The 27,193-nt window shown below is 53.8% G+C and overlaps 2 protein-coding genes across 5 annotated transcripts; one reads left to right on the top strand and one right to left on the bottom strand.

Annotated features, from left to right (window-relative positions):
• The first annotated feature begins 6,755 nt into the window (after positions 1–6,755).
• On the top strand, positions 6,756–14,780 carry PEX10 (peroxisomal biogenesis factor 10). 3 transcript variants are annotated; one of them, XM_053575203.1, is made up of 7 exons: positions 6,756–6,906; positions 7,830–7,910; positions 9,275–9,681; positions 11,008–11,183; positions 11,280–11,415; positions 12,340–12,419; positions 13,790–14,780. In XM_053575203.1, the coding sequence occupies exons 1-6, from the start codon at positions 6,795–6,797 to the stop codon at positions 12,406–12,408; spliced, it is 981 nt and encodes a 326-aa protein (XP_053431178.1). In that variant the 5' UTR covers positions 6,756–6,794; the 3' UTR covers positions 12,409–12,419; positions 13,790–14,780. The 3 variants fall into 3 exon arrangements, with proteins under 3 accessions (XP_053431178.1, XP_053431177.1, XP_053431179.1); XM_053575202.1 differs by lacking the exon at positions 13,790–14,780 and having other exon boundaries at positions 12,340–12,497; XM_053575204.1 differs by lacking the exons at positions 6,756–6,906; positions 13,790–14,780 and having other exon boundaries at positions 7,853–7,980; positions 12,340–12,497.
• A 504-nt stretch (positions 14,781–15,284) lies between these two features.
• RER1 (retention in endoplasmic reticulum sorting receptor 1) lies at positions 15,285–27,192 on the bottom strand. Of its 2 annotated transcripts, XM_053575206.1 has the most exons (8): positions 26,998–27,192; positions 23,890–23,955; positions 22,780–22,867; positions 20,583–20,687; positions 18,595–18,694; positions 17,271–17,349; positions 16,079–16,214; positions 15,285–15,460 (listed from the first exon to the last, which is right to left on the bottom strand). In XM_053575206.1, exons 3-8 carry the CDS (start codon positions 22,858–22,860, stop codon positions 15,371–15,373), a joined length of 591 nt encoding a protein of 196 aa, XP_053431181.1. In that variant the 5' UTR covers positions 22,861–22,867; positions 23,890–23,955; positions 26,998–27,192; the 3' UTR covers positions 15,285–15,370. The 2 variants fall into 2 exon arrangements, with proteins under 2 accessions (XP_053431181.1, XP_053431180.1); XM_053575205.1 differs by lacking the exon at positions 23,890–23,955.
• Between the last annotated feature and the right edge of the window lies 1 nt (position 27,193).

Below are 27,193 nucleotides of genomic sequence, written 5' to 3'. Positions count from 1 at the left end.
CTCACTCCCAGCCATGGATTAATGCTCTGAGGATTAATGCAGAGGGAGCTGAGGGAAGCAGGAGATTGGCCTACACCCCTGTCCCATGACCTCCAGCAGAGCTCAAGAGACAGCTGGTGCCAGAGTGGGGTTCAGGCAGGGGTGTCGGTGTGGCCAGGGCCAGACTGGGGCTGCAGGGTGCCTGCTGCTGCTTTGTCCTCACATCCCCAGGGAAGCCTGGCTGTGACTCCCCTGCACCCTGCCAGGGGAAATCCCCACGCCTGACCACCAAAGGCCTCTCACCCACATCCATGCCACCAGGCCCTACCCCTGCATCGTCTTCTGGGCATTTACTTAGTGTCTTTTCAGTCAGTGAGAAAATCCAGATAAGCACCCAGGACATCCAGGAGCAGCCAGGAGGGGCGGCCAAGGTGGGGGCAGAGGGAAGCAGGTGCAGGCACATGGGGGCGCCTGCTATGCAGAAGAGTCTGTGCACATGTATGTCTGGGCCCCTGGGACAGGGACAGGGAGGAGCACACAGGGGCTGCCAGCCTGCGGGGAGGGGCAGGGTGGAGCCACAAGCAGGCTTGCAGCAACCACCAGTGGGGTCCCCAAGCCAGGGTAGGGAAGAGTCAGGGGCTGTGCTCTGCTCTAGCACCGCCCACCCTGTGGCCAATGAGGGTTGGGAAATCAGCAGGCATGGAACGGGACAGCGAGTTGAGGCCAGGTGCCAAGGGGTGACTATAACACACAAACAAGTGTCTGCAGTAGGACATCACTCAGTCTCATGTGCACAGGCCAGGAAATGACCACCCCAGGCCATAGGGAGGCCTTGGCCACGCTCCTCCCAACCAGGCTCTGCCCACTGCCCTCCCCACCTCTGTGGCAGAGGCAGATCTCAGCTGGCTCACCCAGAGGGCTGATCAGAGTCCTGGCTTCCTGCACTGTCCCACAGTATCCAGACCAAGCCAGAGGACAGGTCCAAGGCCCAGGCCCACCTACATCTGCAGTCTTCAGACTTAGGGCTTCAAACAGCCCTCCTCTGACCCTGTTCTCCCACAATCCAGGCCCTGGGGATAATGACAAAACAGTGGCCTAGCATCCCTAAGTGCTTCTGACACCATAGCAGTGGCTGGGCCCTGAGAGGCTCCTGGAGGAGGCCTGCTCAGTCCCGCAGGCCAGGCTGGGGACAGGAGAGCATCCAGGGGGACATGCCCTGCCTCCCCATCCCTGTCTCTCCACTGCTACAGAACCACCTCTCCCTACCCAGACCCAGGGAACCCCAACGTCCCAGCCAGAAGCCTTCCTTGTGCTCCTCCTCAGGCCTGTGGGGTGGCAAGAGCTCCCCATTGCAGGACTTTTACAAGCCCAGGAGGGGTGCAAGGTACCCTTCTAGCCCTGCTGATGCCCACCAGGGGCTGAAAGAAGATTCTGCAGACCCTGCCTGGACCTCCCTCCTAGGAGCAGCTGTTTGAGGGAGGGGGAGCCCCAGCCAGCCCTTAGCACCAATGTGAGAGGTCATTCCTTCCTTCATCTGCTCAAGAAGACTCCTGAAGGCCCTCTGGGCACCAGAGCACAGCGGAGAATTCATCAGTTTTCAGGAAGGCAGACAGGAAACAGCTACCCTCCTTATAAAACCTGTTTTAAAATGCGTCAAGCCCACGAAGACTTATCAAGCAGGGTAGGAGGCTAGAATGATGCTGTAACAGGTCAACGGGATGGTCCTGGGATGAGATGGCCTCTGCAGAGGCCGCCCAGACTCAGGAACCCCAGGACTGAGAATCTGAGCCCTGAGGAACAGCTTCCCAGGAGGCCTCCTTATCCATGAGGACATCAAATGTCGAGTTCAGACCTAGAACTTTATCCCAGGTACTAGCCTCTGAAGGTTGTTGGGAAAAAAGTGAGAGCAGAGAGCAAGTGACCTGGCTTGTATCTCACCCCTGTCCAGGACAAAGAGCCTGTGAGCCCTCCCATGCTGCCAGGCAGGGGAAGATCTGCAGCCCCACCCAAGGCCCCCAGAGCTCTCTGCAGAAGCCCTCCTTGCCTGACCACCAGGACCCAGCTCCCTTCCCACAGGACCTTCATCTGTTGGCCCTGAACACACTCTGGCCATGCTCTGTGGGATTGGGACCAACGGTCCAGCCACCCCAGGCACTGCACCCCCACGAGTGTTCAGCGGGACTTAGTGGGCGCATCTGAGATGAGGAAGGCCACTGGGCCTTCCATGGTGCCAGGGCCTCAACTTCAAAACTACATATCCTATGCTCCTGGACTTGACAGGGCCCAGAGGTTGCCAGAGGAGGATTAGAAGCAGTGACTGGTATGAAGCAGGACTGTGTCATTTCCCAAAAACCAAGATGCAAAAGTCTTGGGAGCACCTGCTGAGAGCCCCACCTGCCACACACACACATATCCCAAGCTCCAAGGGGCACTCCTGAGTGGCCACATGTTCAGGGAGCAGGACACAGAATTGCTCTCTCTCCACACCAGAGACAAATGCTTTTCCCTGCTAAAGCTCACAGCCCCTGCCCTATAGCCTGAGGCCTACACCAGGCATTCAAACCCTGGTAGGGCCCAGAAGTTACCCCACAGGGGATGAGCACACCATAGCAGTGGCTGGGCCCCGAGAGGCTCCTAGAGGAGGCCTGAGGGCCTCCAGGAGTTTTCTTCAGCAGATGAAGAAATGACCTCTCACATTGGTGCTAAGGGCTGGCTGGGACTCCCCCTCCCTAAAACAGCTGCCCCCTCCTAGGAGGGAGGTCCAGGCAGGGTCTGCAGAATCTTCTTACGCTTGGTCTCCTGGGTGCTCTCCTAATTGGGAAGGTGAGCCTCTATCCTCCCATTTGACAGATGAGGGAGCTGAGGCCCAGAGAAGATAAGGGTTGCTCATAGTCACGCCTAAGTGCAGGGGGGCACCCTTGGCCTGCCTTTGCTGTGTGGCAAAGGCCCCTATGAAGAGCCTCCAGAACACGGTCTGACCTTCCAGGGCCACCCAAAATAGATGCCGGTCCTGGCCCAGGCCTCCCTCTTGGGCCCTGTGTGTCCTGTGCTCACCCTCTATGGTGTCCCATATGTGGGGTCCTGACCTCATTGGCCTTCCCTCCCTCCTACCTCATGGGAGGGTGGTCTGGAGCCCACCCTCAGCATCCCACCCATCACTCCAGGCCCATGGATCCACAGGCCACACCTCACACATGGATGGAGCCCTCCCTCACTCTTCCACAGTGCAAAGCCTCCTCTTCCAGGAAGTCCTCCCAGACCTCCTCTTTCTTGGACCCTTCGTTATCAGCCAGTTCTGCCCAGCCTTACAGCACGCACACGCACACACAAAAGGGGATCCCCTCATTTCCTCTCAACACTGCATCTTGCCAAGTCCCCCTCCCCGACCCCAGCAGCAGATGAAGTGATTACCACAGGTGTGGGGCCAGACAGACCTGGGATTCACCCTGTGCTTACCTTAGACTAGCCACAGCCCCTTTGAGCCTCGGTTTCTTAGCCACAAAGACCAAGCCCCCTCCCTCCCCGTTTGCCTAGACTCCCTGTCCCAGCTCCCCTGAAGTCATGGTAGCAGCTCTAAGTCACAGGCTGGCGCTGCTCTGCAGGAACCCCTGCCTTCTTGTGCCAACCCAGCACAGTGACATGCTGGCCCCAACCCCAGACCTGGGCCTCCTGCCTGTGAGCCCAGAACAGCCCATTATCACCTCCCAGGCCACCCAAGCTTCAGATCAAGCCCTTGCATTCTGGGCCTGTCCTAACTTCGAGAACAAGCCCCTTGAGGCTGCCTGGGCCCTGTCCTCCCTGGCTCAGCTCTGGGCTTCTGCAGCCCATGTCCTGAGCTATTTCTCCTGGGCCAGGCCACCCACCTCACCCGTGCTCACCCCGACAGCCAGTGGGTTGCCACTTCTATGGTGGAGGAACCTGTTTTCCAAGTTGACAGCCAGGGAGCAAGGGGCTTCCCCAAGGGCCACACCCTAACGGTCCTGTTCCTGAACATGGACCACCTGGGTGAAGGCTCTTCCTCAGCTTCTCAGCCCATTTACAATCGAAGAAGAGAGGGATGGGACACCTGGTCACTTCCCTAAAACCAGAACCACCACCTTCCTCCAGTCCTAGGGTGCCTGCCTGGCAGGGACCCAGGACCTGCTGCCTCCAGCGCCTGGCACCCTCCCTCCACAGGGTGACTAGGATGACCTCCCCAGCCAGGACAGACAGCAATCAGAGCAGCAGGTCGTTCCTGCTCTGGTGAGGCCAGTGTACCCAGAGACACCCGATTAGCTAACTAGCTGCTAATCTGCTTGGCGGTGTTGGGCAGCATGGGATGGGAGCACACACAGCCAGACTGCTCCTGCCCCTCCTTCCTCCCCAACCTCCCATCTCCCAAGGCCATAGAACTGGGTTCAAAGGAGGGGCCTGAGCAGGCACTCAGGACACATGGGACAAGATAGCCAAAACAGCCATGGTGAGCAAGTGGGTGGTCCGACGGGGTGAGAGCGGAGCCTTGCTCCCACATGGGGCTGGTCTGTGCTCCGGACACCTGTGAAAGACATAGACCTGGTCCTGTCCCAGACCCCACATTTCGTCAAGACCCACATGCTTTGTGCTCAGCCCTAAGGTAGCAGTGTCTCACTACATATCAGCTAATTGTCATCATTCCTGTTCCACAGACCGGAGACTGGAGGCTCAGGGGAGTTAAGTGAAATGGTGGGAGAGCTCCCATGAATGGCAAAAGGGCATTATTGTGCAGTGTCACCAAGTGGCATGTCTTCAGTGGAGAGAAGAGAACAGCACTTGGTATGAGGGTAGGAGAGGGAAGCCCTTGCTGGAGCCCAGTAGGTGGCTGTCAGAGCCCCCAGACCAGGGCTGGAACCCTCTCGCCCACCACTCCAGCCTGACATCTGTGGTTGCTTTCCCTGAAATCACAGCCCTCTTCCTTCCCACCCTCTGTCCTGGAGGCAGAGAGGGACTGTTTATGCAAAGTCACAGGGGCTCAAGCAAAGGGCAGCCACAGAGTAATGAGGCCAAATTCCCCCTCCTGGCAAGAACCCTCATTCTCCACCCCAGGATCCTGGGACCAAGACCACTGCAGAGGACAGAAGGCCTGCAGGGTTGGATGTGTTCCCTGCTCCATCCCCACCCCACACCCGACCCCCATCCCCCTTGCTCCACACAAGGCAGGTGAGCGGCCTGGAGGCTCCACTGGAGCTCAGATCACTGTTGTGGTGGATACCCCCACCTGGCATTCCACCAGCTCACTAGTTAAGAGCAGACAGGCTGATGGCTCCATCTGCCGGCCATCTGGGCTCTGACCCCAAATCCAAGTCTTCCTCAGGAAGGACCTCCTCACCACCAGGGCCCTAGGGGCCTGGGATGGGCTGTGGTCCGAGACCCCCGAACAAGTGAAGAAACTGTGGATCAGAGGCACCGCCAAAGAGCTAAGCCAAGACCTACAGCCAAGATTCAAGTCCTGGGGGCCCTGGACCCCCAGGTCCCCAGGAACAAAAAACACTTGGGATGGTTTGTTTCTGGTCTTGCCTCCCACCCTTCACCACCACCACCACCACCCATGAGGCTGCCATCTCTCACCCACTGTACAGATGGGAAGAGAGCTAGGAAAACCTAGTGAGAATAGTGCTCCAGAGCAGGCCACACACAGCGGCTTTATCCTGGAACCCGGCTCCCAAATCCAAGAGGAATACAGAACCTCCTGGGAATCAGACTTGGGGCCAAGAAGGAATGCTGCATTTCAAACTGTTTCACAAGAGTTGGCCAGAAGTTTGCACTGCCTGGCCACAGATGGGCCCACTCCAGGCCGCCCCATCCAGTCTGAGGGCAGCCTCTGAATCCAGGAAGCACCAGTGGGCTGGCACTCCAAGACTTTAGGGGTGGGAGCTTAGCATCCAGGAGGTACTGCTAGACCGCCCAGGTCATGCCCCTTCCCTCTAAAAGAGGCCACACGTGCAGCCCTGCCTGTCACCCGAGCCGCTGCAGGTACGACCAGAGGTGGAACTAGGAACTTCCTCTGGTCTCCCCGCTGAGGTCAAAGGTTCAGCCTCTCCTCACCCCTCCTTGGCCCTGCCTTCCTCCCGCAACCCCGCAGATCTCCTCCCGCAACCCCGCAGATCTCCCGCGGGCCAATGGCCTGTCTGAAGGCCCTCTGGGTTGTGCCAAGGACTGCAGACACCCGGCACCCGCTCTGGCCCCCACTCCCCCACCACAGCTGCCCCTCCAGGCGCGTGGCCCTGGCAGTACCCAGGCCTCTCCGCTCCTCCCTTCCCCCGGCGGGCGGCATTCGCGGAGATCCGAGCCCCGTCCTGGCCTTGGGTCCCCGGACTTTTCTGGGCCTCAGGCCAGACGGGCTGGTGACTGCAGGGGGCCCTCGGGGCTCCACCTTCCGCGCGTCCTATAATTCGGAGGACCCTCCCGCCTGCCCCGGCCCACCAGGGCCTCTGACCGCCCAGCCGGTGCCAGCGGAGCACCGTATCGGGCCATGCACTTCCATGGCTCTCGAACCTCTGGCCCGACGGAACCAGCCCGCCCGCTCTCCAGGGCCGCACAGCCACTGGCCTCAGTCTCCCCGCCCGTAAGCTAAGCGGCCAGCGGAGCTAGGCGCTCGGAGTAGAGCGGGAACTGCGCAGGCGGGACCGGCACCCGCCCCCGCCCGGGGCCAAGTCCCGACCCAGCTCAGCTCCCTCCTCGGCCCCGCCCCGGATGCGTGACGCATAAGGCCCGTGCCGCCCGTCGGGCCTTGCAGCGGTCATCAGGCCGCGCCTGGTGGGCGTGGCCGACGTGGTTCCCGGGGTTGCCAAGCTTGCGCCATGGCCGCAGCCTCTGCCAGCCCCCCGGAGGTGATCCGCGCGGCGCAGAAGGACGAGCACTACCGCAGCGGGCTGCGGAGCGCGGCAGGCGGCGCCCTGCACAGCCTGGCCGGTGAGGGCCGGGGCTGTGTGGCCGGGATCACCTTGCGACTATCCTGTGGCCTGGGACCCCGGGCCAGGTGGCTGGAGCGGACGCCCGACGCCTCGGTCCGGCTGGGCGGCCCGCCGACCCTGCCCCAGCGCTTCCGAGGCCTTACCGGCAGCCCAGGCCACTTGGCCCCGTCTACCCCTCCGCGCCTTGACCTGAGTGTAGCAGCCGGCGTATGGGCAGAGTCCGCCAGAGAAATGGGCGGGCGCGGGACAGGGAGGGCGTCGGGTACATTCTGAGGGGCCGCGGTGCCTGGCCGGGCCGCCTTCGGCACATTTTGAGCAGGGAAGTGGCGGTCACAACAAAGTTTCTTATACGCTTGTTTTACAAATCACTTCACACGTACTAAGCCCTAGACACTGTTCTGGGTGCTTTTCAAATATTAGATATTAACATGTTTAATCTTCAAACACGGGTAGGACTTAATAGTACTCTGCTGGCAGATGGGCAGATTGAGGTTCCAGGGAGATCTCACGACCAGAAGTTGAGAGCTGAGATTTGATGTTGACAGTGGGTCTTGGGCTACCGTCTTAGTCACTGCCCTAGACTGTCTTTCCAGGTGACCCTTGCAGGCTCCAGCATGGCTACCCAGGGGGATATCAAAGCCTGACATGGCTGCAGGTCTGGGGTTCTCAGGAGGCTTTTGAGGCCCAGGCTGAAGTGGGTGAGAGGGAGACAAGGTGGTGCTCCCTGAGACAGAGCAGCCCAGCGGAAGGTGCCTGAGGCTGGTGAGAGGCAGGAGTGTGGCTGAGGCAGGGCGTTGTTAGCTTCAGAGAAGGCCTGGGACTTGGTCTGGGCATGGGCCGTTGGCTGGGAGGATGGTTGCCCCTAATCCTAAAGGATCCCAGTACCTCCCCAGGAACAATGGTGTCTTTTTCTCCACTCAGGTGCGAAGAAGTGGCTGGAATGGAGGAAAGAGATCGAGCTGCTCTCAGACGTGGCCTACTTTGGTCTCACCACATTTACTGGTAGCAGCTCCCCACAGGACCTTAGCACCAAGGGCCCACCACACACTCCAAGTCCAGAAGATGGTGCAGGGTGGGGGCAGCTGCTGGGCAGATTGGGAATCCCTGGGCCCAAGTGGGAGGTGCTTCTGAGACATTTCCCAGAGGGAGCCAGACCTCAGACCTGGGACAGCAGCCTCTCCTTTCATCTTTTTTGTGTCCCTGCAGTCCTTGGGCCACTGTATCATTGGGACCTATTTCTCAGTGGCATGTCCTAGTGGCACAGGTGGAGCAAGTTCTGAGGCTATTGCAGGAGTGCAGGCAGGAGGCCCTGGTGGAGCAGGGTGGGTCTGTGGCCAAGGCTGATTCTCATCCTTCAGAGAGAAGAGTGGGTTGGAAGGCCCTTAGGGTCACCAGCTCCACCTCAGTGTCCAGCAAGGGGCTTTGAGCATGTCCTAAGTGCCAGTGCAGTCTGTACAAGGCATCACCTGAGGGTGCCATGGAGTATATGCTCTGGTCAGTGGCAGATAGACTGCGTTACACATAAGGCATCTTGGGAATTGGTAAGCTCATGAGAGAGAAAGGCTGTATGGCAGGGGAGAGTACTTTCCAGATAGGCAAGTGAGCGGTCAGGGCAAAGGCCCTGAGAAGGGGGCATCCTCAGTGACCCCAAGAGACCTATGGACTCTGGTGTTCCTCTGCAAGGCATGGGGCCCAGACCACACTCCAGAAAGACTGCCAGGTGCTGCCGAGGTCCACCATGGAGAGGGGTGAGACACGCAGGGAAGAGGCACCAGGGTGCCCCACTTTCACCTTGGGAACAAGAGGGCCAGTGTCACAACCTACAGAGTTGGGGGGGGGCTTTCTTAGGTTGGTTTGGAAGCTCAGTATTGGCAGGAGAGAATTGAGTGTTTGTGGAATCCTTGTGGCGATGTCTGGTGTGCAGCTGACCTGGAAGCCTGATGATCAGGAGCCAGCCAGCTCAGGCGAGAGCATTAGTCAGGTGTCATGGCTCTGTGGGAACTGGAGAGTAATGGGAGTGGTCCTGTCACTTGCAGGAAGGGGAGGAGCACCTGAGGAGAAAGGGGAGAGCTGAAGTGGGGAGGGGGACATGAGCCAACCACGGTCCTGGGAGCCCAGGGCAGCAGGAGTGGCTGGCAGTGTCACATCTGCCGGGGCTCATGGCAAGACCACAGCAGATTCAGCACTGAGAAGTGGTGTTGGCCTCTAGGGGGTAGTTCAGGGGCAAGGGGACAGGCTGCTGATGGTAGCTGGCCCCATCTGGTGCTGGAGGCAGGAACTGGCTTGGGTCAGCTGGTGGGGGCACCAGGAGCCTGTCCCTGTGTCAGGCACTCCTGAGCCCCACATGCCCATCCTCTACCTCACAGGCTACCAGACCCTCGGAGAGGAATACGTCAGCATTGTCCAGGTGGACCCCTCCCAGAGGCAAGTGCCCTCGCTGCTCCGCCGCTGCGTGCTGGTCGTGCTGCATGCCGTCCTGCCCTACCTGCTGGACAAGGCCCTGCTCCCGCTGGAGCAGGAGCTGCAGGCTGAGCCCGACGGCAGGCGGCTGTCCCAGGGGACCCTGGTGCCTGGAGGGCGAGGCCAATCTGGGGTGCAGCGCTGGGTGCGGCGCCACACTGCCACCCTGACAGAGCAGCAGAGGAGGATGCTCCTGCGGGCCACCCTGGTCTTCAGACAGGGCCTGGCCTGCCTCCAGCGGCTACACGTTGCATGGTTTTATATCCATGGCGTCTTCTACCACCTGGCCAAGAGGCTCACTGGAATCACTTACGTAAGTAACAGTGCTGAGGGCACAGCCACTTTTAGCCACGATGGCCTGGTATGGGTGAATCTGCAGAGCTGGCTCTGGAACCTGTGCTGGCTGACATGTCCACAATTCTAGTGTTTGTGTTAGGGCTCCAAAAATCCTCTACTTGAAAAGAAGTGGGTTTGTTTGGTTATATTTTGCTGAAAGACCCAAGTCCAGTTTTCACAGACCCCAAGTATAGAGTCTGTCTTCCTGCAGCCAGCATCTATGGGGCAGCCTTGGGGTCAGGGCACAGCCACCAGTGACAGGCCCTATGCTGGGTTCTCCAGCATAGGGGTCACTGGTCACATCTCAAGGCAGATCCCTGAGTACAGGCCTGTGACCGCCACTCTGAGGAGCACAGGCTCCAGCAGGTCCCAGCCCTCACCCCCACCACCTCAGCCCCTGGCCCCTGCCTACCATCTTCCAGCTACCCTGAGGAAGGGGCAGGTTCTTGGGCCATTTTTCCAACAGTGACCCTCTTAGTGGCCAAATGGACCTTGTCAACACCAGCATTCCCACAGGCTTTCCTGGCTGGCAGCTGAAGCCCTTGCCCGCCTTCCCCCACCCCCGTCCTCCATCACATCCTGTGCTGCTGGGGCTGCCCTGCTGTGTAAGCTCCTTTCAGAACAGCCTCCTAAGACCCCTTCCTCCATTCCAGTGCCACCTGGACCCCACCCATGGCCTCCCTTATCACTCAGCATCGTTAGGGTGTTTGCTGAGCTGCTGCAACAGAGGCTTCAGCACGAGAAGGTCCCTAGGCATGGCAGGTCTGGCTGACCTGTGTCAGTTTCCTGGCCAATGACAAGGGACGTGAGGAGTTAGCAGCGGACAACTTTCAGTCATGTGGCCAGAAGCTACATGTATCACCAGCTGCAGGAAAGAGTAGGACAGTTTCCCAAAGGGCCATGTGCCTTGCAAAATTGGGGGCTCTTGTCCCTGCAGCAGCAGCTGGTGGGCAATGTCTGCATCTGCAGCAGTCTCCTCCCGCCCGATGCCCTGCCTTCTTGGGCTCCCTGCTACCCTATTTCTCTCTTGAGAGACAGTCTCTGGAGAACCCTAAATCTTCCCCCTTCCCTGGCCTGTCCATCCTTGAGGCTCAAACCCTGACAGTGCTGGCAACCCCAGATCCGTCTCTAGCTCAGGCCCCTCCCTCACTCAACTGCCCAGCAAGCACTCAGACCCCCGCACCTGCCCTGCAGCTGGGGGAGAGGGTGGCCCAGGTGCTCAGTGCATTATGCCAGCTCTCTGAATGACTCAACTAAGCCAAGGCCCTTCAAGGACCAGGTGTGGGCCCATCTGCCTTGACAGCTCCGCGTCCGCCACCTGCCTGGAGAGGACCTGAGGGCACGCGCCAGCTACAGGCTGCTTGGGCTGGTGTCCCTGGTGCACCTGGCGCTCTCTGCAGGGCTGCAGCTGTACGGCTTCAGGCAGAGGCAGCGAGCCAGGAAGGAGTGGAGGCTGCATCGTGGCCTGTCCCACCGCAGGTGTGTGAGGGTGCACCTGGGCTGGGGCTGCCCTGTCCCCAGCATGCCCCAAGGACCATGCAGGGTACTCTCTCGTGATTCTGTCCCCCTCCCCAGAAGCTCCTTGGACGAGAGAGTAGCTCCCAGGAGCCCCCTGTGCACACTGTGCCTGGAGGGACGCAGGCACCCAACAGCCACGCCCTGCGGCCATCTCTTCTGCTGGGAGTGCATCACTGCCTGGTGTACCTCCAAGGTGGGCACCCAGGCCAGGCTGCCCCACCTGGCTGTCAATCCGGGGTGGGCTGGGCACCTTTGTAAAAGCCCCCAGGTAAGTCAGCTTTGGGCCATCTTTGGGTTGAAGCACCAAATTCACACATTGAGGCTTTGCTGGAGCAGTTATTGGTAGGTACACAGACCCAAGCCAAGTCTGCCCCACTGGCCCCAGCATGTCCTTCCCCCTGGAGTTCACGGCACACTTGGAATCCTTGGCACATTATACATGCTGGTAGCCTTATGTACAACAGGTAACTGTGGTGACAGCACACACAATGCCTCCCTTTAGCACTGGGTCTGGGGGAAATGCCTGGGGGCCAGCTGGAGGGAGTCCATTCTTGGGGTATGCAGGGCTTACAGACACAGGACATGGCATTCATTCCCCAGTGATGCCGCTGTGCCGTTTACTGATGGAAGTGTGCAGAGCTCATGTTTGCCTCTGCACATGAGGTAGGTGTAGCTGATTACTCTTTGCCCCTCAGGGCAGCTCATCTGTGAGCAACACCTAGAAGGGATAGCCCAGCACTCACTACCTGGTAACTTTGACAGAGCCTAGGTCCCTCGGCTCTGGAGCTCCTGCTGTGACACTTGCTCACACCCCTCACTGCCTGCTGAGAAGTACTAGGCACAAACATAGCAGGGCTGAATATCAGGAAGGCCCATCTAAAGTGCACAAGGTTCCCAGGCACTGGCCGTGAGGGAGGAGCCCCGGTGTGGGGCTGTCTCCATAGCATGGGCCAGACCCACTGGGACTCGGGCTTCCTAGCAAGGGCTTTTTCTTGGTCTTAAAAAGGTAGGACATTTTTTTGTATTCCGTGTTGTGACTATAGAATAAACAAGGCACAAGATGCTGGGGAAGGCAGCCCCAGTGGCCACTGCCATCATAACCCCCTCCCCTCCACAGACGGAGTGTCCCCTCTGCAGGGAGAAGCTGCCCCCACAGAAGCTCGTCTACCTGCGGCACTACCGCTGACCAGCGTCCAGGTGGGTGGAGGAGCCCTGGGGTCTTGAATATGGAAAATTAACTTTACTCGCACAGAAATTATAAAACTCTCAACACTGTATTTTTTGTCACATGAGATACTCTGAGAACCACCTAGTAGAGGACAGAAAGCTGCACCTGCCTGGGAGATTGGCTGTCCAATGCTGAGCAGCATTCCCCACTCCCTGTGGTTCCAGTGAGTCACTCTAAGGAATTTCACTTACTAGACAAGGTTTTAGGTTCCCTTCCCTTCCCCACACCATACAGTTAAGACTTCTCTCCGAAGTAGGCCAGAAGGAAACTTTATTCATTTGAGGCGTGAGAAGGCAACTGGCAGCTGCGCTGAGGCAGCAGCTGAATAAGGGGGATACACGTTCACCTCGGTCAGCACAGTGGACAGGCTGCATTCCACAGACCCTGCAGGACACCAGGGCAGAGTTATCCCCCAGGACTTGATGTCAAGACCAACGTGGCCATGAAAAGAAACAAGCCAAGGGTCACTGTCTCTGTGTGACACTTTTGGCACGTACCTTTTAGTGCACATCAAGTCTGCTTCCACTTGAGGCCTTAACACATGCAGAGACCTCTTCTTCATGAGGGCAGAGCCAGCTTGAGTGGTTTTTATGTTAACATCTGACCCACAACACTCGGATGCCGAGTGGTCAAAGGAAGCCTGGCAGGTAGGCCAGTCTGGCAAACACAGCTCTGCCCCAGGCCACTTCCTGCCTGTCACTTCCAGGTTTTCTAAATTCTAATTGTGCCAGAGATAGAAGTTTGCTGTCAGCATCTTTAAAAAACTCATTCCAGGCTGGGCTGGTGGCTCACACCTATAATCCCGGCATTATAATCCCTGGGAGGCCAAGATGGGTGGATTGCTTGAGCTCATGAGTTCGAGACCAGCCTGAGAAAGAGTAAGACCCCCAACTCTACTAAAAAAAAAAAAAAAAACAGAAAAAACTAAGGCAAGAAGATGGCTTGAGCCCAAGAGTTAGAGTTGCTGGGAGCTATAACACCACTCTACCCATGGCAACAGCTTGAGGCTCTCAAAAAAAAAAAAAACTGATTCCATAGAAATGTTAGAGATTAAACAAAAATGCCTAAAACATGGTGTAAAAAATGCCCATCAGGGCTGAAGTGAATACATGATGCCCCTGTCAGGACACAGGCAGGGCTGAGGCACAGCCCATCGCATGAGCTCAGTGGTGGACTGGGGAACAAAGATGGCTCCATTTTGCCAGGTAGCCAGTCAGGAAGGGCTCCAGGCTGCAGGCAGCAAAGTCTGAGGGAGGGCATGAAGCTGAGTACCCAGTTCCTTCACACTACACTCCCGCCAAGCCTGTGTTTCCTGCCACATCTTTTTTTTTTTTTGTAGAGACAGAGTCTCACTTTACCACCTTCGGTAGAGTGCCATGATGTCACAGGACTCACAGCAACCTCTAGCTCTTGGGCTTCAGCGATTCTCCTGCCTCAGCCTCCCGAGCAGCTGGGACTACAGGCACCCGCCACAACACCCGGGTATTTTTTGGTTGCAGTTCAGCCAGGGCTGGGTTTGAACCCGCCACCCTTGGTATATGGGGCCGGCGCCCTACTCACTGAGCCACAGGCACCACCCTCCTGCCACATCTTAAGGCCTGAGCGTTTACTAGGAAAACTAAACAAAGTCTAGAGTTTGAAGATCCCAAACTCTAGACTTTCCACCAAGTGCTTCAACATAGTAGCAGAAGTACCAATTTGTCATCATTGAATAGGATGAAGCCAATATACAAAAGGGTGTGATGGCCTCGTGAGAGGAGCTCAACTTCATTTATGCAAACATTGGCAAAGACTATCCAGATAAAAGTTCAGTGTCTGAAATTACAGGAGGGACAAGAAACATCACCCAGAGTGAGGAGTGTCTGGACAGTCTGAGGTTCACAGGATAAAGATGACCGAACTTTGTCATTTCCGAGGTTCACTGAAATTTGCATTTCAGCATCTCTGTGCCCGGAAGCTGTAGTATCTTGCTGTTGGCACAAGGGGTTCACTTTTTAGGGAGGCCAGATGGAAGCTGGGCTTTCTTGTGTGCAGTGACTGTAGTGTTTTAGATAAAGACCACACAAGAAAGGGGACACTGTCTTTAATAAAGTAGAATGTAAAAATCACTTAGTAAAATGCTGGAGTGTTTTTTTTTTTTTATCACATCAAAAAAGTTGCCATGCAGCTAGGTTCTATTTCCCTGTAGAAAGTGAAAGCTGAGTGTTAAAACCAACAAAGCCAGTCTGCTCAGCCAGTTTCGCTGTTTCCTTAAAGGGGCCACTGCATGACGACAAATTTAAATTAATCAAAAACAAACTTTATGCATCAAAGAAATGTGTCAAAATAATCTCAAACAATTAAAATATATATTTATAATTCCAGGCCCTCAAAAGCAATCACGGTAGTTAAGAACAAAGTTTTGAGTCATTAAGATAGAGGCCAACTCTGAACATCTCCAGTGAGATGAAATTAGGAAACTGACATTAGAACTTAAGAGTTACTTAGAAACCACCTCTAAAATGCTAAGTCCTTCCAAACACGCAGGAATCAGGCTGGCATTGTCCCTCCGGTCCAGTGGAGTGGCTGTGGTGCTCCTCCTTGGTGGGCCTCCTTGTCCACCCACCTGGCACCACGGTGGGGATGATGGCCACCCGCCCCCTGTGCTCCAGCAAGCTGCCACCCGCCTGGCCTCCCACGCCTGCGGCTGGTCTACTAGAATTCCATCGATAGAAATAGCATCACCGAAAAGGAATCAATGCGATTTGGTTTAAATGCCAGTTTCTTCAAGAACCTGATATTTCAGTTACAAATAATTGAAGCTCCTTTTTAAAAAGAAAATCCGACGCCCTCGTTAATCAACTACTTTATGTGAAGAAAAAAGGCATTGTTACAATGGCTCAAAACCGTTCTTCCAATGCATGACAGGTTCAGTCCAGCTCTAACTAGCAAAGGCCTTGCCCACGTCCTCCTTCCCTCTGTACTTCCTCTTCCCGTGTGTGAACGGTATGTACCGGTACTTAATCATGTGCTGGGGAAACAAACACACACAGACTGAAGTCACTTCAAAAAGCTTTCCCATCAATCACATTTTCCCCAAATCTTGAACAGCAAAAGACCCCATCTCTTCTATGTATCAGACAAACGAAATCAGGACTCCCCTGTGTGCTTCCATCCCACCCCCTCCACACAGCAAACCTCCCGCTGTCCACTGATCTGGTCTGAGGGCTACCGAGACCCTGCTGCTTTGGACTGACCCCTCCCCAGCCCATGGAGGAAGAGCCGAGGGGTGTGAGGCAGCCCAGGGCCCTGTGTGCCAACACCCCTAGGGCATGAGATGGGGAGCTGTGGTCTGGGGAATTTGGCGCACACACCTCCCAGGCAGGGCCCTGCGCCCCAACTGCCCAGGGACACGCAGCCCAGGGCACTGGCCCAGCACAATGGGACTTTCCTATGCACTCACAGCAATAGCTGGACTTGCACATTGGCGTCCACTGACTGGGGGGGGACACAGAACACTGCATCATCACCCATGACAGCCCTACGTCCACGCCATGCAGACTGCCACCACCCACACCGCTTGTGTGCACATAGCCACCCAGTGTTGCTCAGGGGACCGGAGGGGCGCACATGGCACCCCAGCTGTTACCTTTATCTGCCTCTTCATTGTGATACAGAAGAGCATGATGAAGTACATCACCAGAATAGGCCAGAACACTGGGACATTGAAGGCATCAAAGAAGGTGCAGATCATAGCCACCAGGATGCCCTTGGTAGCTGCATGCCTGCAAGTGAGGAGAGAAAGTTAGTGCCACCATCCACAGCCAGCACCAGCACCTGACAGCCACCTCAGGCCTCCCTTCCCCCACCACTGGAAAGTCCGTGGGGAGAGGGGTGTGTAGTTGATAAATATGCCATGTTTAGCCACAGACATATCCTCCTTTAGTCGCTTGAAAACTAAGAAAATAACAGACCTGTCAACAGGAGCCTGAGCCCAAGACCTGTGTCTCCCATCTGAAAAGCTGAAGTGGGCCAAATACGGCCGGCCGTTGCTCTCTCCCAGCCAGCACACAGCCCCCAAGCACGCTCTTTCTTACAAAGCCAAGCCCATGCTCCCCCAACCCATTGCCTGCTCCAGTATCTCACACTCAGCCCAGGGATTGGTTGAGGCCTGCCCATCCCCACATACACTAGGGCTCATCCTGTTTGTTCAATGTCCTGATCCCACAAAGACTCTGGCTCCTCCTGTGCCCCTTGCATGGGGACACAAGACAGGACAAACAGATGTGGTCAAAGAACATCTGTCCCTCTGACAGAATTGCACCACGTGTACCCAGCCCACATGCCATCATCTCACTGCCAGGGCCCTGGAAAAGCCACTCCTTATAGCAGGCCCAGCCCTGCACCTACGTGGACAGTGGCATTTCTGCTCAGGACCCTCTTAAGAGCTAGTGAGGGAGAAAGCCAGTCCACCTCTGCTGGCCATGGGAGGCCACAGGGTCCAGAAGAGAAGACAGCAGGACAGCAGCTGGTGGGATAGGCCTGAGTCTTGCAAGCATCAGCACCCTGTGTCCAGGAACCAGCTGCTTTCCTGCAGCCTCCAGAGCACTGGTGCTAACTTGAAACCAGGAGAAGGGAAAAGGCAGGGAGTGTCTACCAGGAAGGCCCATGACTCACCCACCCCTGGTCAAGCCCAGCAGGCACATTTGGGTGAATGATTGTCACAAAGCGCAACACAACCCTCATTTCTTTAAGAAGCTAAAATGTCTCATTAGAACAAAAGCCAGTGTATTCTAACAGTCTTAATAGCTACACTCAAATACCTTCAAGAATTAGCTCACCAAAATTTAAACTCTGGAAGCCTTCGAATAAAGGGACGAAATTCCTCGTTCTGTTTGGTTGGTAATGATGGACCATCATCTGAAAAGCAGAATGACAATAAGAGGGAACATGTCTTTTATCTTATTTCTATCACATTTTTACCTTTTCCCTAAGAGCTTTTGAACCAACGAGCCTCATATATGGAAATACAGATTTATAACATTTAACCAAAGAGAACATGGGAGTCTGCAGTGACTTATAAATCAATTCATTACAAGATTCTACTACAATTAAAAAAAAAAAAAAAAGATGTCCACACATGCTGAGTCTGTAGCAAGTGCTTGGCTGCACACATCTGCCTGTGCCACACAAACGCTCACAAAGAGCAGGACAGGTTCACATTCTCAACAAAAGCAGAGGGCAGCAAGGCCGTGGCTCTCAGCCTCTGCCCACTGCCAGCTGCTACCCCCAGGCCTGCTCTCTTCTACCCCAACCCTTCCAGATGGAGAAACTGAGGCCTGCACATTTGTCTGTGTGACTTTCTAGTCTCCCCTAATAGCAACATGGAATGAAAGGGGCTGTGACTCCTTTAATATTTCTAGTAAACATTCCACAGAAAGAAGCCACAGGCCTCCAGTCATAAGATTTAAAACAGCCATACCCAGACAGGGTGTTTTTCCCATAACAAAGAGGGCTGCTGAGCAGGGAACTGCATCTGGATTTTTCCAGCAGTGGCAACAGATGTGCCTGGAATGAATGACTGCCACCTGCCCCCCGCAGGGCTGGCCAGGCAGGTGTGCACTTGGCCCACCTGGCAGGGTCTGGCTTGGGAGCAGGCTGAGCCTCATGGGCATGACACACACTCGCCAAGAACATTCCAGTTCATCACACTTAGGAATCAGAGACCACCCAGCCTGGCCCGGCCAGCAGTAGTTAGGTACTCAGTGGTCTGAGTCACAGCGAGATGCCTGTGGAAACCTGGTTATGTGAGAGGGACCCCTAACTAGAGCATCCCAGGTGACTCCAAGTCAGGCTGTCCATTCAGGACGACACAAACTGCAAGGGCAGGCTCTGGAGTTAGACCGTCCAGGCTCAGATCCTGCTGTTGTACACTCTGCCACATGGCCTTGGACAAGCTACACAACCCTCTAGTGCCTCTGTTTCCCCATCTGCAAAATGGGGACAGCTGACTGAACGCCCACTTCGTGCCTGTTAAGAGGGTATCAGTTGTTCTTCTATAAGCAGATGCGTCCCAGCCACTCCTGTTAGGAGTACGCTAAAATGTGTTTTCAGAGAATAAGGAGCAGTCCGTGCACATGGCACAGCTGGCAGACTCTACTCTACCTGAGTCTTCCATTAAGGAAGGATCCACTTTGGGAGAAAGAAAAGCTATGAAAAGATTTAGATGGTAGATTCCCAAGGCGTAGGTCACAATATACCAACCCTGGAAGAGAAGGAGACACAGAGTTAGTGACAAGTTTAAACCACTGCCGACCTGAACCAACTCAACACTCCCATTAACTCTCGACTTTAATTCATCTTAAAAGCACACACAACTTACTGATAAGCAAGGAGGCTGTAACTAGAGTGATAAGAACTACAGTAACTTCCACGGTGACAGCCTGCCTTAAATTACATTCCAGGTAAGACACTGAAGTGGACAGCCCAGGGCCAGAAGAACAAGCTGTCTTTGTGGGTACAATTAGATGCATGTAACACCTGAAGCCACAAGCTCCAACCAAAGCACAGCAGAAAAGGAGGCTTTTCTCAAAACACACAGGCCCGAGCATCTGTTTATGTCATTAGAAACAAGAACTTCATTATCAATGTTACAAGCCTGAACTCTGCCATACAAACAAGATGAAACCTTTTGCCTAAAAAATTTTCAAGTCAGACAAACTAAGAACTAGACATGAAAGATTGTCTATATATTTTCACATGGTAGGGCCAAGCCTAAGGGGACACCAAATTAGGCATAAATTTGGTCTACAACATATAAAACCACCACATGCGTGTTGCAATTCCCCCTCTCTTGCCTGAATTCCCTAATTCAAGGTTTCTAGGTCATTCTTTCCATTAGAGAGAAGTTCCAATTTAAAAAAAACAGCAGCGCCTGTGGCTCAGTGAGTAGGGCACTGGCCCCATATACCGAGGGTGGTGGGTTCAAACCCGGCCCTGGCCAAACTGCAACAAAAAAATAGCTGGGCATTGTGGTGGGCACCTGTAGTCCCAGCTACTGCCTGGGGAGGCTGAGGCAGGAGAATCACCTAAGCCCAAGAGCTGGAGGTTGCTGTGAGCTATGACGGCACAGTACTCTACAGAGAGTGACAAAGTGAGACTCTGTCTCTAAAAATAATAATAATGTGGAATAATTAAAAAAAAAACCTAGGATCAATTGGGTTCACAGTAAACTCAGTATTGGTTTTAAACATCCTAAAAAGTCCTATGACAGTAAATTAGAGAAGGCCTCACACCCCTCACACCGCATCAGTATTGGGGTTACCCACAGAAAGAAATCCATAAATAACAAGGAACAGTGTCTACATTTAAGTGAGAATTTCACGTGGTACAGGACACACTGTCAAGTCCAATAAATAAACAAACATGCCACTCCCTGGACCGCTGGTCCTGTGTTTTAGAAGACATTAGGAAGGGAGGTGCTTTAAATGAGGAGACATCTTTCACAGCCCCAGGGGAGAAAATTCTCTGAGCAAGCCTTTTAACCTCCTCTGGACATATAAAACATTAAGTCACCTCCTCTGAGAGCCATAAAGACTTCCCATCTTGTGGGTTAGCTAGAGAGCAAACAAGGTCCAAAGGTGATGTCTGAAGACGCTGTTGGAGCTGGGGTATGTGCAGACACCTGGGAGTGGGAACTGCCCCCCCACCCTTCCACCCGACTCAGCGTTTCAACCTGTGCCTTCTCATCAACCTCGTGAAGAATGTAACTCAAATAAGCTAAATAAACCCTTTGGACACCAAAGATCACTCATGACACCAAAGTCTGCAGCTCTTCACTCAATGAAGGAAGTAACTGCAACAGCTTCACCTCGTCGCCAGGCAGGGCAGAGGTACCTGATGGGGGTCAAGACGGTCCTGGACACACTGGAAACCCAGTTAGAGCGTGTAACAGACTCTGTAAACAACTGTAAACTATAAACAATCCTCTTTTAAAAGGCACTGGATTTTTCTTATATTTGGTGCTTAACTAGTTAATAAGCAATTATTAGAACCTACTTCCTTCACAATAAATTGGATCAACCACATCTCAATCTACACCACATGCAGAGAACGCAAACTGAGCCAAGTCCATCACGTCTGTCCAAACATACCTGCAACAGGTAAACTCTGATCATGTAGACAAAGCTCAGGCCCAGGGTCACCACCCATCGCACCGCTGTGTATGGTGTAGACTTGTCCAGCCAGGACTGATAAATCTAGAAAGACAAGAATTCAGAAGCATGAAGAGGGTCCCGCACCAGCTTCACCACAAAGTGTGCTTTGTGCCATAGTCGCCTTTCAATTTTATTTAATTTTTTTTTTTTTTTTTTTTTTGGTAGAGACAGAGTCTCACTTTATGGCCCTCGGTAGAGTGCCGTGGCATCACAGCTCACAGCAACCTCCAACTCCTGGGCCTAAGCGATTCTCTTGCCTCAGCCTCCCAAGTAGCTGGGACTACAGGCGCCCGCCACAACGCCCAGCTCTTTTTTTTGGTTGCAGTTTGGTTGGGGCTGGGTTTGAACCTGCCACCCTCAGTATATGGGGCCAGCGCCTTACTGACTGAGACACAGGCACTGCCCCGCCTTTCAATTTTAAAGAGCAATTAAAATAGCGAGAGGCTGGGCCATGGTTCAGGCCTGTGGGCCCAGCACATTAGGAGAGTGAAGTGGAAGGATCGCTTAACCCCAGGACATCGAGGCTATAGTGACTGCCATGAGCTATGATCATGCCACTGCACCGGGCAACCGGGCAAGTCCCTGTCAAGAGTGGAGGGAATAGGGGAGAAGGAAAAGAAAGGAGGGGAGAAGAGAGGGAAGGGGAGGGGGAGACCAGAAGAAAGAAAGGGAGGGAGAGAAGGGGAGGAGGAAGAAGGAGGAAGAAGGAGAGGAAGGGAAGGGGGAGGAGGGGAGAGGGGGAGGGGATGGGGAGGAGGAGGCGAGAATAACAAGACATTGCAGATCCTATGTGTACTGACACAAAAGGATGACTACAATTAATCCAAAAATTATTTGAATAATTCCTAAAGCAGGTTCATCTTTTAAGCAAAAATACCACAGAACAATCTCTCATTGGAGTGGCTGCGATGGCCCAAAGGGATCATCATGTGGAAGAGACCTACCCTCACCCCAAAGAGAGGAGTGCTTATCTCAACGCTCCCTTACAACACAGCACGTCCTGCCCCACAGGCCCGCGTGTCTACACCAGGGCAGCTGTGGAGCTCACTAAGGAACCCTGAGTTTTTTAAATTTGTACATACATATGCTTTTAATTTTGATTTTAAGTTTTAACTTTTAAAAAATATATTTTTTTTTTGAGACAGAGTCTCACTGTGTCACCCTCGGTAGAGTGTGGTGGCGTCACAACTCACAGCAACCTCAAACTCTTGGGCTTAACCGATTCTCTTGCCTCAGCCTCCCAAGTAGCTGGGACTACAGGTGCCCACCACAATGCCTGGCTATTTTTTTTCTATTGTTGTCATTGTTGTTTAGCAGGCCCTGGCTGGGTTTGAACCCACCAGCCCTGGTGCATGTGGCTAGCACCCTAACCACTGAGCTACAGGGGCTGAGCCCTGGCTATTTTTAGAAACAGGGTCTGTTCTGGCTCAGGCTGGTCTCGAACCGAGCTCAGGCAATCCACCAGCCTTGGTTTCCCAGAGTGCTAGGATTATAGGCATGAGCCACCACGCTTGGCCCCTAATTTTTACATTTTAATTATGAAAGTTTTCAAACATTCACAGAAGAGAATATATGAGCCTAAATACACTAAATACCCAACTTCGATAATCATCAATAGTTTTCCATATGCTATTTTTTAATTAAAAAGTCCATAAATTTTTAATTGTGCTGAAACATCAGGCCCTGCAGTTGTTCACCGAGTCAGACTTCTTCCAAGATGCAGCTCAGCACACGGTGTCTGAACACAGCCACAGGTCTGGTGACCTGTACCACTCACCAACACCAAAGGCTCACACCCAGGGAGCCATGTCCAGCAGCTGTCTGCAGCTGGGACAGGTGAAGTCTCCCAGCACGTGTGCACTCGCATGTCCAGGGAGAGGACAGCAAGACCAGGGCAGCAGCCACTGCCGTGTCTGTACCACCGGGAGCCTCCAAACCCAAACTCTTCTTGACAGGAAGCACCACGTGCTCAGGCAAGAGGCACCTTCCCGGAGCGCAGCCTACAGTAAGTGGAGACGTTGCTCAGCTTCTGCCAGAGGCGTCAGCAAACACACCCTTTGGGCAAATGTGTCAGAAGTCAACAATTTTTTTTTCAAATATTTACACTCATCTTCTACAAACAAAATCCACCAACCTGTCCAAGCCTTGTGAAAAATCTGTACACCACTGAGGGTTTTCCATGGACGGAATCTCCAACACTGTCCCCTTCGGACATTCTGTAACTGTGAAAAAAAAAACACAAAGTACTTTTAAATAAAAAGCATTCAAGGATGTAAAATCTTGACCCTATTTTCACTAATACTGCCAAGTAGGTTTTTATAATATTCATTATTTCATCCACACCATTTCTTTGTGTGTTTTTACCATGAATTCAAGAAAAAGACACACGCAAGCACACGGGCCTTGGCAGAGGGAAGGGACAGCATGAGGTGACCACACCAGGCAGCACCTGACGACCTATCCTTCCCACTGCCAGTACCTCGCTCCCACATGGGTAGCAGTACCCACCCCACCAGCCATAGGAGCTGCCCTTGCTGCCCACCTGGTCCCGTGGCTGGGCCAGCGCAGTGCCACATACCCTCCCTCCAGGTACCTTGTCCTCCGTGGATCCCTTAGGGACCCCCAAGCACCCTCTTCTCTGTGCCCTGTCCTGGGTCTCTGGTCTGGCAGGAACAGCAAAGGGCCATGAACAGGAACGTATCACCTACAACTCTCCAGAGTCACATCTATCTGTGTCCCAGTTTCTTATCTGACAACTGGAGATAATCATATGTGCTCCTATTTCAACATCCTGTTGTGATCCCACGAGGAATTCACCTGAGAACCCAGGTACCAGAGGTCCCATACATTAGCCCACTTAATTCCCGCTGACCAAGTGATGGGACATAATTACCCTTTTTCACAAAGGAGAAACTATTCCCAAAAAGTCAAAGCCACGTATCTAAGGGCAGCTCTGCTCCTGGGCACACCCAGAGCCTGGCCTGACACCAACTCCTCACCCGAGCACTCTGCCACCCTATCCTGACATGAGATGGATTCAGAGGACTGGCCATTGAACCAAGGCTTCCTAGCTATCACTCCTACTCTGAAGATGAGCTCCTTGAGGGCCCTAAGCTAGGGAAAATGACAGGAGCAAAGCCCACCATCCCCTGCAATGCAAGTGACACCTTCCCAAACTGCATCTGCTCCCACGGTAAGTAAAGAGAATCAAGACTCCAGTTTCAAGTTTGGTTTTAAGTCTCACCTGTGCTGAGTGGCTGTGATATCTTCACCAAACCCTGGACCACACAGCCAGCCTCAGTTTCCTCATCTATAAAATGAGGTTCTATTAAACACCAGACACAAAGGCACAAACATCATTCTACGATAACCCCTAAGGTTGTCTACTGATGAGAAAATTGAGGCTCACAAAGGCTAAACTAGCTGATCTGACATTTCGCAGTGGGGGCTGGAATGGAAACCCTCACCAGCCAGAGACTAACACCTCCTAATCACATCCTTACTGGGGACACTGAGAAAGTCCTTCTTCTGAAATGGAAGTCAGCGGGCTACATGCTATGATCCTGGATCTCAAGAAGATAAGCTTCTCAATTACAACCTAAGTATTAAAGTCACTGGCCAAGTGGGGTGGCTCACACCTGTAACTCCAGGGCTTTGGGAGGCCAAGGTGGAAGGACCGCATGAACCCAGGAGTTCCAGACCAGCCTTGGCAACACAACGGGAACCCATCTCTACAAAAATTTTAAAAATTATCCAGGCAGGGTAGAACCTGTATTCCCAGCTACCCAAGAGGCTGAGGCAGGGATACTGCCTGTGCCCAGGAGTTGGAGGTTGCAGTGAGCTATGATAATGCCTCGGTACTCTAGCTGGGAGACAGACTCTTTCTCCAAAAAAGTAAAAATAAAACAAAAACAGTTATCTGAGGTTTACTGGGCCACATCAAGTACACAGTGGGAGTGTGAATGGGATTCCATGACACCCTCTCCTGGATCTGTTAAGGTGCCCACCAGAACCTCTCAAGGAGGAAGCAGAGAAATGCCCTTTGGTCTCATGGAGCCGAGGACACCAAAGACACACAATTTAACTGAGTAGCCAAACTGAGGCCCCCAGGTCCTTCCCATCTACTTTGGAGGAGATGCAACCAAACATCCAACAGGGGAGAATTCCGTATTTAAGTAGAAGTTACATCAGAACTCATTACCTAGAATGGCCAGCCTACTTAGGCCAAAGCCAGACCAGCAGAAGGCTACTTCAGTCATGTTCTTCCCTCATGCATTCTGACCAGAGTGTTCACCTTAACTTGAATTGAGGTGATTAAGTCGTATTAGAAAAAAAACACCTGACTACCCCCAGAAAAGTATGTTCCCTAAGCAGAGCTAATTGCTTAGAATTTCTCACTCTTCCACTGAATGTACAGAAAGCCTACAAAAATGCATTTATCTAAAAAAAGATGCATTTTTCCATCCTCATTACCTGACAAGCATTAACATACACATTAAAATATGGCTATCCATCTCGATTCAACTCTGCCAACACCACAGGAGACATCACACGACTCAAATGTGAACTTTGGACGCAAACTGCCCGCTTCTAAACCCAGGTCTGTCACTTTCTAGCTGCACGACCTGGACGAGCTATGTAAAAATACCTCATGTTCCGAGCTGTGAAACGGGACAACAGCACTGTTACTCACTTTCTCCTCCAAAGGGTTCTCCTGAGGAGTCATTGGCCAGCCCTCTGTAAGCCCTCAGTGCCTGGGACAGAGGGAGTGTGCCAGCCTCAGCCCCAGCCCCTTAAACACATCTGACACATTCCCAGGAAAAGGGCAGGCCCTCATACCAGCTGTTCTTTCTGCAATCACCTTCACTCTGAGGCTCATTTTAAAGGCCGCCTCCTCAGCGAGAGGCCCTCCATTACTGCCCAAACTGACCAGCAGTCCATTATGTCATATAACCCCGTTTTTATTTGTATAACAGATACCTTTCTGGTTTACTCTCAATTTCCTCCTACCAGAATGCAAGCTCCTTGAGGGGGCCCTTGCCACCTGGAAGTGCCTATTACACAGCAGGCAGCCAATTTTCTGTTGAGTATAATCACTTTATACATAGTGACAAAGAAAATAAGCAAGATAAAAGCACTCTAAACAGAGGCCGTGCCAGAAACTGCACACAGAACTACACATGGGCCTTGTTCTAGAGACTGTTGCATGCATCAGTTTCTGTGGTCCTCACTCCTAACACAGGAAGTGTTGCCCGGAAAGGGTAAAGTCCTCAGCCAGGCTCGTGAGGCCATCAACAGTGTGGCTCCTGCTACCTTTCTCTCCACCTCCACCACTAATTCCTCCTAGGTTAGGAAAGCCCCTGAGCCTTGTGCATCAAGGCCCCAGGCTTCTGGTGCTGTTCTCTCCCCTGAAATGCCCTTCTTGACCCTATACTGTCCTTTTTGCCAAAGCCACATTCCAACCTGGGCTCCTCCTCTGGGCCTGACCATCTTGGGTCTCCACCTGACCCTTACGCCATACCTTGACTGAGGTCGCCTCCGGCACACATCAGGAACCGGGTGACCATCTGAGTCTGTTACTGAGAACCTTCTATTCACTTACGGAGCGAATTCCATCTTACCATGAAGTGACACGTCAACCCCACTAAGAATAAAGCACTTCCAGGACTAATAGCCAGTCTCTAAAGCCAAAAGGAAGAAAAACACAATGAAGGCTCTCAGGATGAAAGCAGCCCTCTGGGCTGTAAGGTAGCCGGCAAGGAAGCAAATGAAACTTCACCAGCAGGACCATTGACCAGTACAAACATCACCCAGAAGAGTTTATGTTTGTATTGCCTGTATTTCGAATACTACCAAAATATAAAGTTGAGAGATTTAACTAGCTCCCTTCACCCCGTTCAGTATCTTCACTCAAAGGCTTAATGCTAAATCCTACAGATAAGCCCTAATAAGGAGCACAGTGATGGGAAGGCAAGAGGGCATCCCCAGGCAAAAGCATCCTGACTCCCTCAGAGCTATGGGGACGGCCAGTGGCCACTTTCCCCAGATGCCCTGCAGGGAGGCAGGGGCACAGAAGAGGGTAGGAAGTGGCCAGGGAGAGCAGGACGGCAGCCCTCTCACGGTCCCTGCGCGGTCCCGGGGCTCAGCCTGTACTCTCGAGGCCGCCGTCCCGGCTCCTCGCGGACTGTCTGCCTGGTCCTGGTGCTCTGCCGGCGGCCCCGGCCACCAGACCGGGCCCTGCCCTCGGCTCGGCCCCGCCCGCCAGCGGCCTTGACAGCCCGGAAAGAGGCGGAGGCGGTGCCTCCCGGCCGTTCCCGCGCCACGCAATCCGCACCGCCCCCGACCCTGGTACCTTGCAGCGCCGCTGCGGCCGAACCGCGGTCTCCCTCACGGCCGCAGGAAGGAAGACGGCGGGCAGGGGCAGCCGCCGGCGCTTCACTCCGTCTCCGGAAGCTGCAGCGGGAACTTCCGCTCCGTCCTCCGTGGCACCGCCTCCAGGGCCTCCAAGATGGCCGCGGAGGCGGGGCCGAGAGCTCCAACCATTTCCG

The sequence above is a fragment of the Nycticebus coucang genome, chromosome 22 (assembly GCF_027406575.1).
Source record: "Nycticebus coucang isolate mNycCou1 chromosome 22, mNycCou1.pri, whole genome shotgun sequence".
NCBI lineage: Eukaryota > Metazoa > Chordata > Mammalia > Primates > Lorisidae > Nycticebus > Nycticebus coucang.
Note: the sequence above shows the minus strand (reverse complement) of the source record. Positions and strands in the feature narration are given on the sequence as shown.

What these genes read in the sequence shown, in the direction of transcription:
- PEX10 (XM_053575203.1), top strand. Translation starts at nt 6,795, where the DNA reads ATGGCCGCAGCCTCTGCCAGCCCCCCGGAGGTGATCCGCGCGGCGCAG. An exon ending in CGCCCTGCACAGCCTGGCCG is followed by an intron (nt 6,907 to 7,829) that starts GTGAGGGCCGGG and finishes TTCTCCACTCAG; the next exon opens with GTGCGAAGAAGTGGCTGGAA. An exon ending in TGGTCTCACCACATTTACTG is followed by an intron (nt 7,911 to 9,274) that starts GTAGCAGCTCCC and finishes TCTACCTCACAG; the next exon opens with GCTACCAGACCCTCGGAGAG.
- RER1 (XM_053575206.1), bottom strand. Translation starts at nt 22,860, where the DNA reads ATGTCCGAAGGGGACAGTGTTGGAGATTCCGTCCATGGAAAACCCTCA. An exon ending in TCAGAGTTTACCTGTTGCAG is followed by an intron (nt 18,695 to 20,582) that starts GTATGTTTGGAC and finishes CTTCTCTTCCAG; the next exon opens with GGTTGGTATATTGTGACCTA. An exon ending in CTTCCAGAGTTTAAATTTTG is followed by an intron (nt 16,215 to 17,270) that starts GTGAGCTAATTC and finishes CCTCACTTGCAG; the next exon opens with GCATGCAGCTACCAAGGGCA.